The sequence below is a fragment of the Oratosquilla oratoria genome, chromosome 37 (assembly GCF_046742065.1).
Source record: "Oratosquilla oratoria isolate Oo_2021 chromosome 37, ASM4674206v1, whole genome shotgun sequence".
Taxonomy (NCBI): domain Eukaryota; kingdom Metazoa; phylum Arthropoda; class Malacostraca; order Stomatopoda; family Squillidae; genus Oratosquilla; species Oratosquilla oratoria.
In genome coordinates, this window is record NC_134813.1 from 28,482,553 (window position 1) to 28,502,552 (window position 20,000).

The 20,000-nt window shown below is 43.6% G+C and overlaps 1 protein-coding gene across 2 annotated transcripts in view; it reads right to left on the reverse strand.

Annotated features, from left to right (window-relative positions):
* Positions 1 to 20,000, reverse strand: part of LOC143019598 (uncharacterized) — a 44,810-nt gene that overhangs the window by 9,137 nt on the left and 15,673 nt on the right. For both annotated transcript variants that reach the window (XM_076175383.1, XM_076175384.1), the window contains exons 2-3: positions 3,468 to 3,679; positions 507 to 721 (exon numbers count right to left, since the gene is read on the reverse strand). In XM_076175383.1, the coding sequence (XP_076031498.1) occupies positions 507 to 721; positions 3,468 to 3,621 (369 nt within the window). In that variant the 5' untranslated portion in view covers positions 3,622 to 3,679. The remainder of the gene's footprint in view (positions 1 to 506; positions 722 to 3,467; positions 3,680 to 20,000) is intronic.

Sequence of the window (20,000 nt, forward strand, 5' to 3'; positions counted from 1 at the left end):
TGGTAGATGCAGCCAGGGAGATCCGACCCCAAGGTACAAGAACTTAAATATACATTGCATTATATAAGGAGGATTGTCTAGGAAAGTGAAAAAACGGATTACATTGTGGAATGGCAGTAGTACTTTGGAAGAGATGGAACAACATCTTTAGTCTCCAAATATGAAGAGAGTTAAGGAGAGGAAGGAGAACATAGAAAGAGTAAGAAATTCAGTTGACGAAGATCATGAATATTTATCTTTTCCTATTTTTTTTACGAATCTGTTACACGATGTATTGTGTGAAGTGAAGATGGTATATATATATATTTGACTAGGAATATAAGAAAAAGTCACCAGCCGTTCCTGGGATGGTTTATGGTAGACTCCTGAACAGGGACTCGCGCAAATTCCGCTACTCTTTTCTTGAAAAGAAAGAAAGAAAAACATCAAAGACGTCTGAAGGAATACCCCTCGGCTGCTGCTCGCCATGTATGTAGTCTGCATAAACACCTTTTTGTGCCCCTTACCTTAGAAACCAGCCGGTAGGGACTGAACACGAAGATCGGTTTGCGGTACCGGATGGTCGTGGCAGCCACCATGACCTGAGCACCTCGGTCCATCAGGGTCTTGAAAAGCCTCGACCTCCCGAAGAACTCGAAGCGCCCAAAGTCCATCTCCCGAAGGTAACGGGCATTGTTCATGTGGTTGTGCAGGATGTCGATGTCTCTGGTTGTACATATGCCTGCAGAAAGGGAGTGCTTGGATAGAGAAGAGCAAACAAGAGGAGTATTGTAAACGGGCACTGTCTACTAAGGGTTCACGAGGGGATAAGACTCAAGCAGGGTTTGAGTGTGTTATAGTTGAGATGGGAGGTAGAAAGGTCCCTTATCGTCACCAACTGGTTATCTTCCGAGAACCTGCTGCTGTGTGCATACGACTATAATGCAAAATATGAGCTTTTACTTGGGAGGGTAATACTATCATGAGTCCAGCATATGATCCCAGACCACAATGAATCACGTACACCCGCTTGCCGTTTTATAGTATCAAAAATTTTATGTTGTTCACCCTTTCGAGGGGTTCCAGCGTGCACATGCGCTCACGCACGCATATGGAGTGAGCGGGAATTCTAGCGAATCTTCAACAACTCTCAAGAGGTTCTCCATTGTCTCGGATTCTCCCAAAGGACATTCCATTGTCTCCAGTGACCAAAGGACTAGGTCTTTTGGGTCAACACCTAAAAACACCTGGAATCAGTTTTGTGGCTCACCGTTGTACTTTTTCCAATCTGTCAATGTCTTTATTGAGATTCGGTTCCAAATGTGAACGAACTAACGATTTATATAGCTTGTACAAGAACTTAAATATACATTGCATTATATAAGGAAGTACGTGAAAGGGAACGTGAGGCTTATTATCTACTCACAGATAATCAATATTCGTTTCCACGGCTGATAGGGGTCGCGTATGAAGTTATACGAGCGCATGAGAGATTGCATGATTCATGAGCTTGCTATTAACACAGTATACAGTTTAGATATAGTGATGTAACTATATACTATCAAGATTATTACCAAAATACTATAACCGTCGGATAAAAAGTAATGCTTGCAAAGAATTACGACCCCGTAATTGGATTTGATCTTCAAATGCACTTGTGCATCTCGCGGGCTCTGTACGTGCTCAGAGGGGCTCCTTTGCTTATGTGGAATTGCCTCGTGGCAGCCAAAACAAACGTACTATTCGTTTATAGCCGTGAAGGGGTTGGCTACCCAAGACGGACCTAATCCTAAGGGGTCTGTCCGTGGAGGACCCCTCAGGAAGGAGGGACCACAGAGTGGAAAATAAAAAACTTTTAGTGAGTGCATTACGGTTTCACTCCATGTAGTTGTCTCCAGGAGGCCACAGAACAGCAGTGCATAAATATGGGGTATATGGGAGGAAATAGATTGAGAGCCCCCACTCTAACCCTCTCGCTGCGCCTAAGGGGGTTATTGGCTAGACAGCCAGCTAATGGCACCAAGAATGAAGATACAAGCCATAAGAGGTAGTGATCGAAATAGTTAAGATTATATACGCTATCTATTTTGGAGAGGGATTGTTGACGTTAGGAAAAGCAGTTGAATTAAATGTTTAGATACTCGTAAATAATTGAAGGTTGCTAAGAATTCGGACGAAATCTTCTCATTAGTTATCCCATGAGCTTAACTAGAAGTGGTTTAGTTTAAACCACGTCAGCCTTTGAACTGACCGGATGAGAATTAGTATTTTTTTCGTGTGTGTGTGTGTGTGTGTGTGTGTGTGTGTGTGTGTGTGTGTGTGTGTGTGTGTGTGTGTGTGTGTGTGTGTGTGTGTGTGTGTGTGTTTTTGGGTGGGGGGGTTAAGTTTGCATTTTCTTTAGTTCACGTTTTTTTTTTCGATGTCCTACTAAAGATTAAGTACATACCCTGTCTTCAGGAAGGCTATCTCATTCCTGTTTCGTTCTGCTTTGGATACATTATATATATTTGTCAGATGCTTTTAGAGAGTTTGCCATATTTGTCCAGACTTTTTGGTAATTGGGTTAAGGAATGACAAGAAAATAGATACATTTTTACCGGTTTTTATAGTTGGTTTATTAGTATTCCCAAAACTGTTAAAGGGGTATTATGTTTGATTATTTTCTTAATCGTATTGCTGTACTCAGTTCAACATGCTTATCTAAGATAAAGGTCCAGTAAGTGGGAAATAATAGGGGGTTGGCACAGAATTGTAATTTTCTACATTATGGCAATTAACCCTTTTTAAATCGCAGTTAAATTTAAGCCTCATTCGTCTCACTTATATTCTCTTTTTACAATACTGATAGCATGGTCAATCATGGTATCTATGCAGAACTGCATATTTTTTCTATTTGTATATTCATTTATCTATTTATTTATTATTATTATTATTTTTAAATTCAAGTTGACACATGGGTTCGGTAAGGAGTACAAGGCGCAGGACCAAGTCGCAATGTGGAACCCTACGGATACACTGGTCAGACTGGCTCAGTATGTGCTATATTCCATGAACATTGTGCGTTTATGAGCGCGACAAACCCCTAACATAAACAATCAGAAGGCGTCACGATGATGCCCTAAATTAGGTCATGTCAAGACAGGTCAGGTCAGGTCAGGACTGTCCAGGTCAGGTCAGGTGAGGTCAGCCTGTCAGCAGCCTTTTGCTGCGTCACGAGAACCTACTGCTTTGCCTGTACCTAAGACTGTAAATTTTAAATAATATGAATACATGCTACGTAATATAAGATTTCACTTAGCTTGCATTTTTGAGGTAAATATAATAGTTTGTAATTTTTAACATTATAAAAGAATTTCCACATTTTAAAGAGAGATGGCGCTGGAGAGAGAGAGAGAGAGAGAGAGAGAGAGAGAGAGAGAGAGAGAGAGAGAGAGAGAGAGAGAGAAGTTCCACTGCCTGACTTTAGGGTGGAAAGTAGCAGTACCCACCAAAGGTCCAGGACTCGTTCATGACATGAATTTGTTTCCGGATCTTGAGAGCGAGGACGGTGTGGAGGGCTGAGCGGATGAAGTAGCCCACTTCGAAGAGTATGAGGAGGAGGAAAGCGAGCCACCACCCGTCCGGCATTGGCCACCACCCCATCGTTGTCGGAGCCGCTGCTGCCGCCGCCGCCGCCTCTGCCGCGCCGGGCGAGGTGGCCCTGCCGGCCGCAAGGGAAAGAAAGAAACAGAATTAGTGAAGCGGGACTTGCATATGAGTAATAATGTTCTTTATGATTGTATGCAATGTCCCCTCTAAGTTGTGCGCGTGCGCAAGTTTATGCAACGTTGCCTCTAAGTTGCGTGCGCATGTTTATGCAACGTTCCCTCTAAGTTGTACGCGTGCACTTGTTGTACAACCAGCGCACATAAAGAAAAATATGCGCACACAAGGTTTTCAAATTATATTAAGATCCATTCAATAGAAAATTTCCACCCAAACATCAACTTATAAATTATCTAAAAATATGGTAACTTGCCTACCGTCAGACCAATAATTGGAGGTAATATGTAATACAAACTTACAAATTGTGCGTGTTTGCTTAAATGATTAGATCGTGACTCGTATAGGTGCGCCGCACATACTTTCCAGGGAAGGCAAAGTTTGCACACAAGCTAATTTCTGCGCAGACTCACGGCAAAAGATTTGAGGGAACGTTGATTGTATGGTGGATATACTTCTAACGGTGGACATGCGAGCGCGTTCGTGCAGAAATACGCAAACGAGCTCACACACGCGGACAGCCACAGGCACACACGCACGCATGCACGCACACATACACACACACACACACACACACACACACACACACACACACACACACACACACACACACACACACACACACACACACACACACACACAGGGATTGCTGATCACTGATAACTTATCACTTGACAAACATATCGGGGAAGTTGAAGAGCGGAGCCTACGCCAGGAGGCGCTGAATAGTTGCGGCCAAGGCTGTCACTTCGGCACTATGCGCTTTAAGGGCTGCTGGCGTAAGTCCTTGCTGGGAATCACAGTGAAGTGTGGGACTCGAACCCACGATTCAGAGGATGCGAGACCCTCACGATTTTGATTGCTTCACCAACGTACATAAAGACCATTATCCTGCATAAATTGAAATGATTAGACCTACCATCATTGAAAGAGGGAAGAGTAAGAGGTAATTTGGTGGTAGTTTTCAGTGCGATAAAGGTTTGGGTATAGGCAATCTCATGGTTTGGGACGAGAGCAAGTTGCAAGCTCATTAAAAAAAGAACTGTAAATGCTGTCAAGGAATATAGATTTCTATTCAGGTGCATAGAAAGGAATAACTTAGAAGTTAACATAGCCAAGGCTAAATCCATGAGCGATTTGCAAACTAGATTCGTTGGTTGGAAAAAAGACACCATCTCACGTGTATAACTCCTTTCTTCTTTATTAGATTTAGGTAAATGCACACACACATACATGCACACAAAAACAAGCACAGACACACACACACACACACACACACACACACACACACACACACACACACACACACACACACACACACACACACACACACACACACACACACACACACACACACACACACACACACATTTAAAAATAGTTTAGATAAAATGAGATATAAAGACGGGACACCACGAGCATAGCTCCCCTTCCCGTAAAATACAACTAGGTAAACACACACACACACACACACACACACACACACACACACACACACACACACACACACACACACACACACACACACACCTCTACACCTCTCATGGCGCTGTGGTTAGAGCTCTGGCCTGCCACTACGGAGGTCCGGGTTCGATCCTCGCCCGGGGCTGAAATAATATCAGTATCGCAGCGCTGAGGGGTGTTACTCCAACTCTCGTGGGCGGGGAGTTGGAGGTGTGTGTGTGTGCAAGGTCATAGCATTACCCATAGATCGGACCTACGAGCTCTGAGCTCTCTTCCAGGAGGGAAATAGCTGTCGATCACGAGTCCAACACGCGATCCAAAGACCAAGTGAATACACACAGACTTGAGTTCTAACAGCCGTGTCGAACAGACGTATGTTTGCGACCTCCTACCCCTCGGTGGTAACAATGTCGCTCTTAGCAGCAGCTTAAGCTCAGTCTGTCGACCTCGCCCCACCAGACCTACGGAACCTTCTGTTAGTGAAGTGGTATAATGTGCAGCCCTTTATTGCACCGACCCAGTAATACAAATTGAAACGAGGGTGCGTTACCCACCAACTTCAGCAACCAGCAACATGGAGGAAGTGACTTAGTGTCCGCCACAGGTCCCTTTGGGCTGCGTCAATTTATTTCTCGTACATACTTCCTCACCCCCCATCCCCCACCCACTCCCTCTCATGTATCACCGCATCATCCATACACAACCATTCTCCATTCACCCCTATCTTCTGTCCTCTCCCGTCCTTCCTCTACAGACATTCCTCTCTTTTGTAATGCCCCTTTTGCCCCATCCATCCATCTCATCCTAGGACGCCCCCTCATATTCACTCCTTCCACCTCTGCCTTCCACACCTCTTCTACTAATCTTTCTTCACGCATTCTTTCCATGTGTCCAAACCATCACAATATTCTTTCATCAACCCTATCTCCCAACTCACTTTCTACCCTTGTTCTCCTCCTCACCTCCTCATTTCTCACTCTATCCAGCCTAGTAACCCCTATCATATTTCTCAGACATTTCATCTCAAACACGTTCAAACTCCTTCTCTCTTCCTCTCTTATGTTCCATGTTTCTGCCCCGTATAGTGCTGTCGGCACAATCACTCCTTCATGTAACCTCTTCTTAGCATCCATTCCCAAATATTTATTTCTCATTACATATTTTAATCCACCAAGGCATTTACTTGCTTCTCTCAATCTACATTCTACCTACACCCCCACTCCTCCCTTTCCTGTCGCATTCACACACAAGTATCTAAAACTATCCACTTCCTCCAGACTCTCTCCCTTAATACTCACTTCCAGTCTGCTGCCACTTTCTCCCCTTGTACATTTCATCACCTTACTTTTACCCACATTTATCTTCAGCTTCCTTCTTTTACACACCTTCCCAAACTCTGTCACTAACTTCCTCAATTCCTCCTCTGATTCTGCTACAAGCGCAATGTCGTCAGCAAACAACAACTGGCTTATCTCCCACTTTTCTCCATTTCCTTTAACCATCTCCAATCCCTGACCCACTACCCTTACATTCACCTCTCACACCACCCCATCCATGAATAAATTGAACAGTCAAGGTGACATAACACATCCCTGACGAAGTGCCACCTTTACCTCAAACCACTCACTATCTCCAGTTCTAATCCTAACACAAGCTCTAGTACTTTCGTAAAAACTAACGTAACCAAACCTAACATAGCCTAGTCTATACCATTCATAATCTAACTTAACCAAACCCAACCTGGTTTAACTTGATAAAATCTAACATAACGCATCATAATGTAACGTAACGTAACTTAATTATATCTGATCTAATGTAACCTAACCTAACCTAGTCTAGCCTATCTTAACCTATCTTAAACTAATTTAACAAAACCTAATCTAGCCTAACTTAATCTAATCTGATATGACACAGCATAACCTAATGCAACTCAACCCAAACCAACTCAACCTAACCCGATTTAACTTAACTCACCCTAACCTAACCCACCCGCACTTAACATAACCTAGCCTAGCCTGACCTAACCTAGATGAACATAAGCTAAGCTGACCTAACCTAACTTCAACTTAAACTAACTTAACCTAACCCTGATCCACCAAGTTATAATCCTCTACGTCATTTTGCCCATTAGATGCCGGTCATCGTCTTGTCACTGTCTCTGGTGCCAAAACACCACCTGGACAAAATGAGCATCACTACGAAGCCGTGTGCTCATCTGTCCTATCTTCTCTCTCTCTCTCTCTCTCTCTCTCTCTCTCTCTCTCTCTCTCTCTCTCTCTCTCTCTCTCTCTCTCTCTCTCTCTCTCTCTCTCTCTCTCTCTCTCTCTCTCTCTCTCTCTCTCTCTCTCTCTCTCTCTCTCTCTCTTTCTCTCTCTCTTCTCTCTCTCTCTCTTTCTCTCTCTCTCTCTTTCTCTCTCTCTCTTTCTCTCTCTCTCTTTCTCTCTCTCTCTCTCTATATCTCTCTCTCTCTCTCTCTCTCTCTCTCTCTCTCTCTCTCTCTCTCTCTCTCTCTCTCTTTCTCTCTTTCTCTCTCACTCTCTTTCTCATGCGACACAATTTAACCTCTGCGTGAGAGTGTCAGAACATTGCATCTTCGCTTATTTTCTTTGTGCACACCTGTTCCGCGCGCCTTGGTTTGCGCCCGCGCGCGCGCCCGCGTGAGGGCTCAAGGTCATCGATTTGACCCCCATCCCCCACCTCAAAGCGCGTTCCTGCAAGTTCGAGAAGAATCGCTGGAACTCTCGTTCCACGGATGCCCTGACACTAAACCCTCAGGTCTTCTGTCAAATATGCAGTGTATGATTTCTTGTTTTTATTTAACCGATACTCCTCCAATAAATATATTTCTTTCTCTCCATTCTTATGTAGATATTTAAGTACCTTGCTCGACTTGTGTTTATTTTGTCTGTCGACAGGCGATCTTATACTTCGTAAGGCTCCTACTGCACTTTACTGGCGTGACTTGCAGCAACACGTAAGTCATCGTATTCGCCCTTGACTAGAGCCTGCTGGGACATACTACATCAATTCTGTCTTCTCATTCGCTAATCGAATTCATTTGACGTGTGGAGTGGTGTCCTTGGGCTTGGTTGGCGCACCATAGAAGAATAAGAATGTCTGGCTGTTGCCCAATATAGTATATACAGTCCTCCGACCTTCCTTTCACACTTGTAGTCGACTTGCCAGACAGGAGTTCGTCATATAAGAGGTCTTCTGTCCTTCACATTGTACAGTTGGGAGAATAAGGTCTTGGGTGCTTTGTATATTGGCGCTAAAAGTGCTCGAAGTTTTGTGTTTGAAAAGGCGTCCTGGCAGCCAGGGGTAGTTTTTGTAATGACATTAAACCAGAAAATGTGCTTATGTATTATTAATGAACTACTTTGACAGTTTTTGCCGTTCTTGTTACCAGGGTGCCAAGACTACGGCAGGAAGTGTCGAAGATTTTTTTTTTTTAACCAACGATGAACGTACGATAATCCTTTATCTCTTCTATCCCTGTGCCACAACTGTGTACATAGTTGCCTGACGTGACCACTTTTCCCCTCAAAAATCAACACCTGAAAGAGTCTTGTAATCCCTTGCATCACCTTGGAGGTCAGTCTTGCCGCTCAGCCTCCAGACGTCTTAGATCTCTGTCCTTCTCACCCTAATTATCACATAAGGCGACTGCTCACCCTCTCCTCCTCCTCCTCCTCCTCCTCCTCTTCTTTTTAGCCGGTGATAAGTAAACAGGCCCAGAGAGACACGTAGGAGGGACCGAGGACCGTGGATGGCTGCCGTGGGGTCGCGGGTTTCCAATCATTGAAATTCGAAGTAACAATTATCAGTCACTATAAAGAAATATATATACGTATAAGATAAGATAAAACAATAGATAAATAATGATGATGATGGCAATATTAATGGTAATGATAATAATGATAATAATGATAATTAATAATAGTAATAATAATAATAATAATGATAATATATTATTATTATTATTGTTGTTGTCGTTGTTGTTGTCGTTGTTGTTATTGTTGTTGTTATTATTACTATCTTTCAACTCCTTTTCCCCTCCCCACTCTCCTCCTCATCTCCTTGTTTCTCATTCTACCTAGCCTATTGACCCCTATCATACTTCTCAGGCATTTCATCTCAAACACATTCAAACTCCTCCTCTCTTCCTCCCTTATGTTCCATGTTTCTGTCCCATACAGTGCTGTCGGCACAATTACTCCTTCACACAATCTCCTCTTAGCATCCATTCCCAAATGTCTGTTCCTCATTACACTTTTAAATCCCCCAAGGCATTTACTTGCGTCTCTCTGTCTACATTCTACCTCCACCTCCACTCCATTTCCCGCCACATTCGCACCCAAGTATCTAAAGCTGTCCACTTCCTCCAGTCTGTCTCCTTTAATACTCACTTCCAAACTTCCAATTTGCTGCGATTCTCTCCCCTTGTACATCTCATCACCTTATTTTTACCCACATTTATCTTCAGCTTTCTTTTTTCGCACACCTCCCCAAACTCTGTCACTAACTTCCTTAATTCCTCCTCTGATCCTGCTACGAGCGCATTGTCGTCAGCAAACAATAACGGGCTTGTCTCCCATTTTTCTCCATTTTCTTTAAAAATCTCCAATCTCCGATCCATTACCCTTGCATTTATCTCTCGCACCACCACATCTTTATATATAAATTGAACAGCCATGACGACATGAAACATCCCTGACGAAGTCCCACCTTTACCTCAAACCACACGCTCTCTCCATTTCTAATTCTAACACAGGCTCTACTACTAACGTAAAACTCCTGATTGCTCTTAACAGCTATCCTCCTATCCCATATATCTGCAGTACCTCCCACAATGCCTTCAAGTCTACCCTGTTGTAAGCCTTTTCCAGGTCCATAAAAGCCCAAAAAACATCCTTACCTTTTCCTATAGCTTTCTCACATATTTGTCTTACCACAAAAATCTGATCTACACAACCCCTACATGTCCTAAACCCACACTGTTCTTCACCAATTACTCCCTCTGTTCCCCTCCTAATCCTCTCAATCAAGACCCTCCCATAAGCCTTCCAAACTACACTCAACAAGCTGATCCCTCTGAAACTACTACACTCACACTTGTCCCCCTTTCCATTATAAAGCGAAGCGGAACTATACAGTCACTCCTCCAGTCCTCCGGCACTCTACCCTCTTATAGACAAACATTTGAACAACCTCACCAACCAGTCCACCATTATTGTATCTCCTTTTTTAAACACTCCACATGACACCCATGTGATATAACCCAGGTACCTTACCTGCTCTCATCATTTTAATAACTGTTTTCACCTCATGTTTTCTTATTTCTCCTCCATTTTCCTCATACATCACCCATTTTCTTAGTGCTTACCATTGCAACTACCTTTCCCTCTCTATTTTACTTCACATTCAGCAATTTCCTAAATAATAGTAACAATATTAATAGTGATAGAAAACAGCAGTAGAAATAGTAATCCATAAGCCGCTACTCTTCCTGTAGGCGTGGTGCCCAGCCCACGTCGATGGCTAGGAAGTGGTTCTTCCGACCCTCCCTCCCTCCTCTACGTCCTCTCCTGAGGGCGCTGGAAGGGCGTTATAACGACGAACACTAAAGGGACCTACGGACAGTCACCGCCGCTCCTTTACGGCAGCTCAGAGACTGGGGACTATCCAGACACTTTTTTTTTTCTTCCTATCTGGAAGTTGGGATCCCCTTTGCTTTGCCACGCCTTCAATTCCTTCCACCCCCAACCCACCTCCTCCAAGTCTCAGGTCTCCTTCATTTCACACAATGTCCTTCTCCTTCTCCTCATCTTTTCTTTCCTCCTGTCTTTCCTCTTCTCCCTCCTCCTAATCCTCTTCCTAGCCCTCCTCATCATACTTCCTCCTCCTCCTACTCTTTTCCCTCCTGTTCCTCCTCCTCCTACTCTTCCCTCCTGGTCCTCCTCCTACTCTTTTCCCTCCTGGTCCTTCTCCTCCTACTCTTTTCCCTCCTGTTCCTCCTCCTCCTACTCTTTTCCCTCCTGGTCCTCCTCCTCCTACTCTTTTCCCTCCTGGTCCTCCTCCTCCTACTCTTTTCCCTCATGGTCCTTCTCCTCCTACTCTTTTCCCTCCTGTTCCTCCTCCTCCTACTCTTTTCCCTCCTTCTTTCCCTCCTGTTTCTCCTCCTCCTTTCCCTCCTGTTCCTCCTCTTTTCTTTCCTCCTGTCTTTCCTCTTCTCTCTCCTCCTAATCTTCTTCCTAGCCCTCCTCATCATACTTCCTCCTCCTATTCTTTTCCCTCCTGTTCCTTCTCCTCCTCTTTTCCCTCCTTCTGTCCTTCCTCCTCTTCCTCTTTTCCTCCCTCTTGTTCTTCTTCCCCTTCTTCCTCTTCCTTCTCTTAGCTCCCCTGTCCATAACCTCCACCTCCTCCTATTTTCCGTCCTCCTCTCCCTCTTGTCCCTCTTCCTGTCCATCTTCCTTTCCCTCCTCTTCCCACGGCCTCTTTCCTCTTCCTCTCTCTCCTTCCTTCCTCTCCCTGGTCTTCCCACAGTTTCATGTTCTTCCTCCTCATCTTCCTACCCTTTCTCCTCTTCCTCCTCTTCCTTTTCCTCCTCTTCTTACTCCTCACCCCTCCTTTCCCCTTCTATCCTTCCTCCTTCTCCCCTCCTCCTTACCTCCTCCTCTTCTTTTTCCTATTCCTCTTCTGCTTCTCCTTCGCCTCTTCACCTTATTTCTCTTCCTCCTCTTCCTAGTTCTCCCCCCCTTCTCTTCTTCAGTCCACAATGCGGTCAGATGAAGAAGAAAATGTTTATCCAGATGAAACGACGTGGTTAGCAAAATTGCTTCCACCTACTTCTGGCTTAAATCTACGTCATGTCAGCTTAAAGTCATTATTTCTCGTTCGGATATTGTTTAGTGTGAAAATATTTTCAATCTTGTATTGATCAATTCCATTTAAAAATTTAAAAGCTTGTGTTAAGCCCTTCCCCTGGGTTTTTGCTTTTTAGATAGAAAATAAGTTCAAGAATTTTAAGTGGTTTTCGTATGCTTTGTTTCTCATACTCGGGTTTGTGGCTCGCCACTGCACTCCTTCCAATCTATCCATGTCTCCCATCAGATCTGGTGACCATACAAAAACAAAATATTTGGAATGTGGGCAGACCAGTGATTCATACAATTGAATGACGATAACTGGACTTCTGAAGTTAAAAGATCACACCCCAGAATCCTAGGGGGCGATTGCCCAGGGGCAGTTGTCCGGAACAGTTGTCCAGGGAAGTTGTCCTGGGTGCAATTGTCCTTCTCCCGTCCTATTTTTATTCTTCGAGGCACAATATATTTGTTCAAATCTTTCAAGGTCGTTGCTGATAGATGTGCCCAAATCCTTTTCGTTCTTGACTTTGGTTATGTTTTCCTGAACTTGTACTCGTACTTGGTATTATTTTTTACCTTTTGTACATAACTTTACTCCTCCTCGTTTCTCTCCTCTTCCTTTCCCTCCTCCCCTCCTCTTCTTCATCGTGCTCTTCCTCCTTTTCCTACAGCTTCTTCCTCCTCCTATCACTCCCCCTCTCTCCACTGCGACCCTGGGAGGTTCGTGGTAGCCGGCCCCTTCGTCGTTGGCACAAGACAAGAATTCTTTCTATCAGGTCCCTTACTTGTCTTGGAATCCTTTCGACACAGCAAGCCCTTGACTCGCCAAACCCAACCTAAGCTAACTTAACCTTCTTTGACTTAACGTACAAATTTGCATGGCATGTAGAATTTTAATATTTATACAAAACGTAAATATATAGAGGAAAAATGAGACAAAAAGAAAGAAGGAGAAAAAAATGTCTGGTCTCATCCTAGAGGTGTTGTGGGAAATAGTCCGAAACATTTAAAGTCGGGGAAGGGACCTGTTGGAGAAGAAATCGGTTTTAGTCGCGTCGTTGGCGGCTACCATGACAAACCATAACGATCTCCGCAGAGAACTCTGGCACCGTGCCAGCCCACTTCTGACGGAACACCCACACCCACACCCACACCCACAACCCCACCCGGCCAGGTCCGTCCCAGACTCCTGCCAAGCTAAACCCTTCCCCCACCCTCACCCACACTCCCACATCCTTTGCATAGTATCTAGTAATGTCTGAATAAAGTATCAAAACATCTTGTTTAAAAAAACTACGTAGAACTGGCAATATTTGTTGAACCAAGTGATTATAGAGAGATATTTAGGGTATTTTGATGGCATCGATAATAAAGGATGGGTTATGGCTGTCAACAGTGAAACGTACTGACATATTAATGTTGTCAGTAAGTAAATAATAGTCAATATAGGGCTCAACGCGTTATGCCAGTTGTTGTACTGTTCTGAGTTGACTTCATAGCCGACCAAGACAACGTACAGTAGTTAGTAAATGCAATAATATTTTAAATGGTCGAGGGAAAACAGAACAGATTGTGTCTGATAAGAAGGAATATGTTTACTGAATATTAAGACAACGTTATTGTCAACACCATGATAGATTATCTTCCGAATCATAGATTCATATAAAATTTATTTCCACTCGATATACTATAAAGTGATTCTAAAGTTTCATGGAATGTATATACACACATATGTGTATATATATATATATATATATATATATATATATATATACACATATAGACACATTATTTATGCATACACACATACATATAGATATATATATATGCACAAACACATAAATATACATATATATATATATATATATATATACATATATATATAAACACATATATGTACACATACACACACACACACACACACACACACACACACACACACACATATATATATATATATATGTATATATATATGTATATATATGTATATTTATATATGTATATATGTATATTTATATATGTATATATATATGTATGTATATATATATGTATATATATACATATATGTATATATATATACATTTATATATATATATTTATATATATATATGTGTGTGTGTGTGTGTGTGTGTGTGTGTGTGTGTGTGTGTGTGTGTGTGTGTGTGCGTGCGTGCTTGCGTGCGTGTTTTGTTAAGAATCGTTAGAATTGGTTAAGAAAGAAAGATTAAATATACACTGATCATTTACGAATTTGCTGCTGCTGGCGTACCCCCGATGGTAGGGGTAAGGAGGGAGAGAGGGAGGGAGGGAGGGAGGGAGGGAGTGAGGGAGTTGGACGTTGTGACCTACACTATCCGTAAGCAAAGGTCACTGGAAGATTACTCCACAAAGAATAGGAGTAAAAGTGCACCGACGCTGAAGATAATCTTGGCGAGTGCTGTAACATGGATAGCAATGAGACGAATAAAATCGCCTGGTGGCAGTATAATGAAGAGATAAAGTACTGTCCGGTACAAAGGTTAGTGCTTTCAAAACAGTGTTTTTTTTTTTTCTTTATAGATTTTGATCCGAAGACATCAAGATCGATCGAAATTCCCTGAAGACCTGAGCTCGCGTCTCTTCTGGTGCACAAGAATAAGAATGTTTCTTCTTAGAATGGATTTGAAGTCGTTAAGCTTTTCGTTGGCGACTTCCTTTGCCTGAATGAAAACACCGGGCGGAGGTCTGAATAAGATTTGAGAACTTTTTGTTAGCAGTGAGGGCTGAACGCTGACTCAGTGCTTTGACAGCTGCAGTTATATGAGAAAAGCTCCCAACATACTCTCACCTCAAATTATTCTTCTTCGTAGTCTTCGGTGGTCTTTCAACACATTCATCCCCTCCTCCCCTCACCAGCCCCCTTACCCCCCTCCCCCGCCCATCCGCCAGTCCATTGTTCCAACGATAAAGGCAAGAACAGACATTCGTTTCACACGAAGTCTGTTGATGTAACCCTTGTTTGTCTCCGATTTCCATTCAAACTTGATTGTTTCGATGCCGAAGTGGATTCCGGTGAGTCCTGTAATTGGCCAGAGGGTCTTCCTTTGCTAAACAAAATCGCCTGGCAGAGGCCATCTGGGGCGAAAGCCGATCCATGTCCATTGGGGTGGGGGGGAGACCAAAGGGTCAGTCTAGAGCAGGGGTGGGGGAACCTTTTTGTGCATGAAGGCCACCTTGCCCACATAGAGGACGCACTGAACAAATTATCATTTTTTTTTCAATTATTTTATCCCTTTTATTATATAAGTTTCATGTGTATAATGATTTCAGACTTAAAAAATATTCAAGGTCTTTTAAAAAAGATAATATGTATATCCAAGGCTGCAGAAGGCCGCACTTGATGGCCCGGAAGGCCGCATGTGGCCTTCCGGGCCTCTGGTCTAGAGGGCACAATCAGCTGAAGATTCAAATTCTTGCATGAGACGTGTGAGTGGTGAAGAGGAACGTAACAATGTTTTTTTTTTTAATGAAGTAATATGAACACCCATTCTGTTCGTTAATCAGCTTTACTTCGAAATGCTTTTTGTGTCTCGCTAATCTGTGGAAGAGTGGCATTTTTTCCACGACCCTAATCTCTACAAAGGGGATTAAGGTCGTCGTAGAGAGCCTACGCCAGAAGGCGCTGAATAGTTGCGGCTGAGGTCGGCACCTTTGCCCTTAATGCGCTTAAGGGACTGTTGGGACAGGTGACAGTCAGTGTTGGAAATTGCAGAGAAGTGCGGGATTCGAACCCGTGGCTAGGAGGATGCTTGACCCGCACACTTCCGATTGCGTCACCAGATTGCATAAAAAAAATCCGAAGTCTCTCAGTGTCTGGCAACGATCCTCATACTCTCATACCCGTTGGACTGTTAGCTGTATCACATTAGCGTGGGTGTTTCCATGTCACCTGCTAACAGGAGGAGGAGGAGGCGGAAGAGCAGTCGCCGGTTGTCTGATCTGCTTCTGTGGAAAGGTGGAGAAAATACAGTCGAAGATGATGGAGAGAGAGATCCTGGGCTCAGTCCGGAGACCGAGTATCAGCCCCTCGGGGTTTCAGGCACCTCCAGATGGAGGGGAGGATGCTGACGGGTTTTGAAGATGAACGGTGGGGAGATGTTTCTCTCTGACGCCCGGCTAGCAGGAGCAAGACTTGAAGTTACCTGTTATTGGTCCTTTGTATACAAAAATGTGGACAAAGGCATCTTGTCGTGAGTGTACCTGACGGTGTGATATGTGGCTTGGCACCGTAGTGCCAATTGAGAGAACAATAATTCTTTTTTTACCTCTAAATCTTCTGACTTATATACCGAAAAGGGTGTTGGAGCAGTGATAAAGATGGAAAACTGATGCATGAATAAAGGGGCATTATGTTGATAATTATGTTATCTATTGACAATGATAACATTGTCATTATTTGTTATTTTTTATTACCAAACATCACCTCTTATGCTTTCAGCGTCAAACGAAGATCCCGAAGATTGTTCTTTCATTGTGTGGTCAGTGTTACAAAGAAAATACTACAAAATAGTCAATAGACAAACATCTTCAGACCCTGAACTACACGTCATCGCAAATAACGGTCTTGTTTCCTGGAAACATAAGGTCCATAGTAGCTTATCTCGCGTTGACGCGATGACACCAAAAGACGATGTTCTTCTGCTGAGAGGGAAAGTTCGGAACCAAATGAGTCTTGATCGATGAGTGTCCAGAGGAAAATTCCTAAACATTTCTATCAGAGAAGAGTTATTGAGAAGTTGAGGTTGTAAATAACGCATTTATTTTGTAAAATAACAGTGAAAATAGGAAGTTGAAAAAGATCGACAAAGCCCGTCAGAGATGGAGGCATTACTCCTTGGAGGACATTGGAAGGCAAAGACTCAAGATCGAAGAAGTAAAGGAGGTATCACACTGGGCTATTCTTTCTCCAACCTCCGATTAATCGCCGGTACCGCCCACCACCAGAACTTTTCACGCCGTTAAATCATCACTATGGGAAACTATTTTGTTGTCTCAACAATTGACATAGAATGTCATTTGATATTATGCTGGAGGAAAACCATTTTCCTCCAGTATAATAGATTCTTTCCCGAATGCTGCTGCGGATGCAATCCTGATCCAACAATCGGAGGAAAAAAGGCTCAGTGTGATAAGGGTTTAAGCTGAAGGAGTCAGGACACCAAGATCTGCTTCAGGTCGTCGTGCACTCCGGAGGGACAAAGTCGTGAGTCGTGACCTCCAGAGGGTCACGAAGCAACAAATGCACGACACTCGGAGCAGACCTCGATGGCGTCATCCTCATTTGTCATCCGTCTTTTGTCTCGACCGGAAAGGAGGTACCCTGCATCTCCGTGCGTTTGTACACACACACACACACACACACACACACACACACACACACACACACACACACACACACACACACACACACACACACACACACACACACACACACACACACACACACACACACACACACACACACACACACACACACACACACACACACACACACACACACACACACACACACACACACACACACAAATCCTCATATCCTTATATTGCCCCCACCCCATCAGGTAAATAAAATAACTTAACGTTAACCAGAAAGAAATCCTCAATTGACATCATTGAGGCTGAAGTAGGCATCCCGGAACAAAAATATAGGCTTCTTTCCTAACAGGTTCCTTCCCAACATTAGAATCACTGCATTTACATAACCTACCAAAACCCAACTTTACCTAACTTAACCCAACCTAACCCAACCTAACTCCTAACCCAGCCTAGCGTAACCTAACTTAACCTAACCTAATTTAATCCAACCTAACGTACTCTAACCTAACCTGACTTAGCCTACTCAACTTAATCCAACCTAACTTAACCAAGCTTACCATAACCTAACTTACCGTAACCCAATGTAGCGTAACCTACCCTAACCCAACCGAACGCAATCCAACCCAACCCTACCCAACTCGACCCAACCCTACCCGACCCAACCTAACTTAACCTAGCTTAGACTAACCTAGCCTAACTTAGTCTAACCTAACCTAACTTAATATAACCTAACCTAACTTATCTTAACCTAACCTAACTTAACCTAACGTAGTCTAACCTAACTTAACATAGTCAACCTAACCTAACCTAGTCTAACCTAATCTAACTTAACCTAATTTAACCTAACCTAACCTATCTTAACCCAACCTAACCTAAGATAGTCTAACCTAACTTAACCAAACTTAGTCTAACTTAACCTAACTTGACTGAACCTAATCTAAGCTCACCTAGCCTAACCTAACTTTCCTTAATGTTCTGTCAAATGTCATCATGGGACATTAACTTTTAGGGCAACGCCAACTTAGAAATATTTGTGGAATTCGAAAACCCGAAGTAACCCGAAGTGCAACACCGGATAAAGATCCGAAGTACCCGAGGCCGGGAGGGAAGGGACCCGGACGGAAAGAAACCTGTTGTTGCATACGTGAGTCATGCGTTCTGACGCATGCGCAGAAGCTAACCTAATTGCTGGGTACCAATTCGTGCTTTCACGTGAACATGTTGCTGTCGATGTTCTCTTGCTGAACCAAGGGGCTCCTGCGGTCAAGGAGAAGAAGAGGAAGAGAAAAGGAGGAAGGAGGAGGAGGAGGAGGAGGAGGGAAAGCGAAGGCAAAGGAGGAGGAGAGGACAAAGACAGTCAGGAGGGTGAAAGAAGTTGGAGGAGGAGGAGGAGGAGGGAAAGGAATAGGAAGAGAGGAAAGATCAGGAGGAGGAGGGGGAGAAAGAAGGATAGGAGGAGGAGGGGAAGAAAGAAGAGTAGGTGGTAGAGGAGGAGGGGAGGAGAAAGAAGAGTAGGAGGTGCTGGAGGAGGAGGAGAAAGAAGAGTAGGAGGAACAGGAGAAGAAAGACGAGGAGGAGGAGGAGGAGGAGGAGAAGGCGGAGGAGGAGGAAGACGAGGAGGCAGAGGAGGAGAAGGGGGCGAAGATAAAGGAAGAAGAAGAAGAAGAGTAGATACAAAGAAATAAGAGGAAGTGGAAGGCGAGGAAAAGGAGTAAGTAAGTATGGACCCGCTAAAGGGCGCAAAGCCCAAGAATCCCAAAAAAACCTAAGCTGGATTTAAGTCCTCAAGTCATTTTTGATATTTTATCCACTCTTTTATATATATGTATATATATATATATATATATATATATATATATATATATATATATATATATATATATATATATATATATATATATATAAAGAGTTCGCCAGTCGCTAGACCCAAACTGGTAGCGTAGGAGACTGAGTAACAAGGTTGCATGTCTTCAGACTCGTGGAGTACGTCATGACCTTTGTTATGTGGAGGACCAAAGGACTGAAATCGATTGATTAAGGTTTTGACGATTCCAGATGCACAGGCGTCTCACCGGACTAAACAAAACCGTCAGTGTAAAACCGCAAGACCTCTTTCTAGGGCGAATCAGTAGAAACGGGGTTAATGATAACCCAGAAACGCTGAATAAACCCGTCTGGGGGGACAGCCGCCCAAGATCTCAAAAGAACATCGTTTGTGGGTTGATCCAGCTTTACTTGGAGAAATCTAATTCCATTTGCCCGTCCACCCAACCTCCTCCTTTTTGGCTCCACTGTAGCCGTCGACTCATCGAACCCCTTCTCTCTCCTCGCTCCTCCTCTCCCTCCTCTTCCTCCCTTCTCCCTCCTCCTCCTCCCTTCTCCCTCCTCCCTTCTCCCTCCTCCTCCTTCCTCCTCCTCCTCCTGTATATCATCCTCTGCACGTTCAGTTCTGCCGTACACTTCCAATTCACACACGTCAACATTTACACACACAGACTAACACACACACACACACACACACACACACACACACACACACACACACACACACACACACACATATATATATTA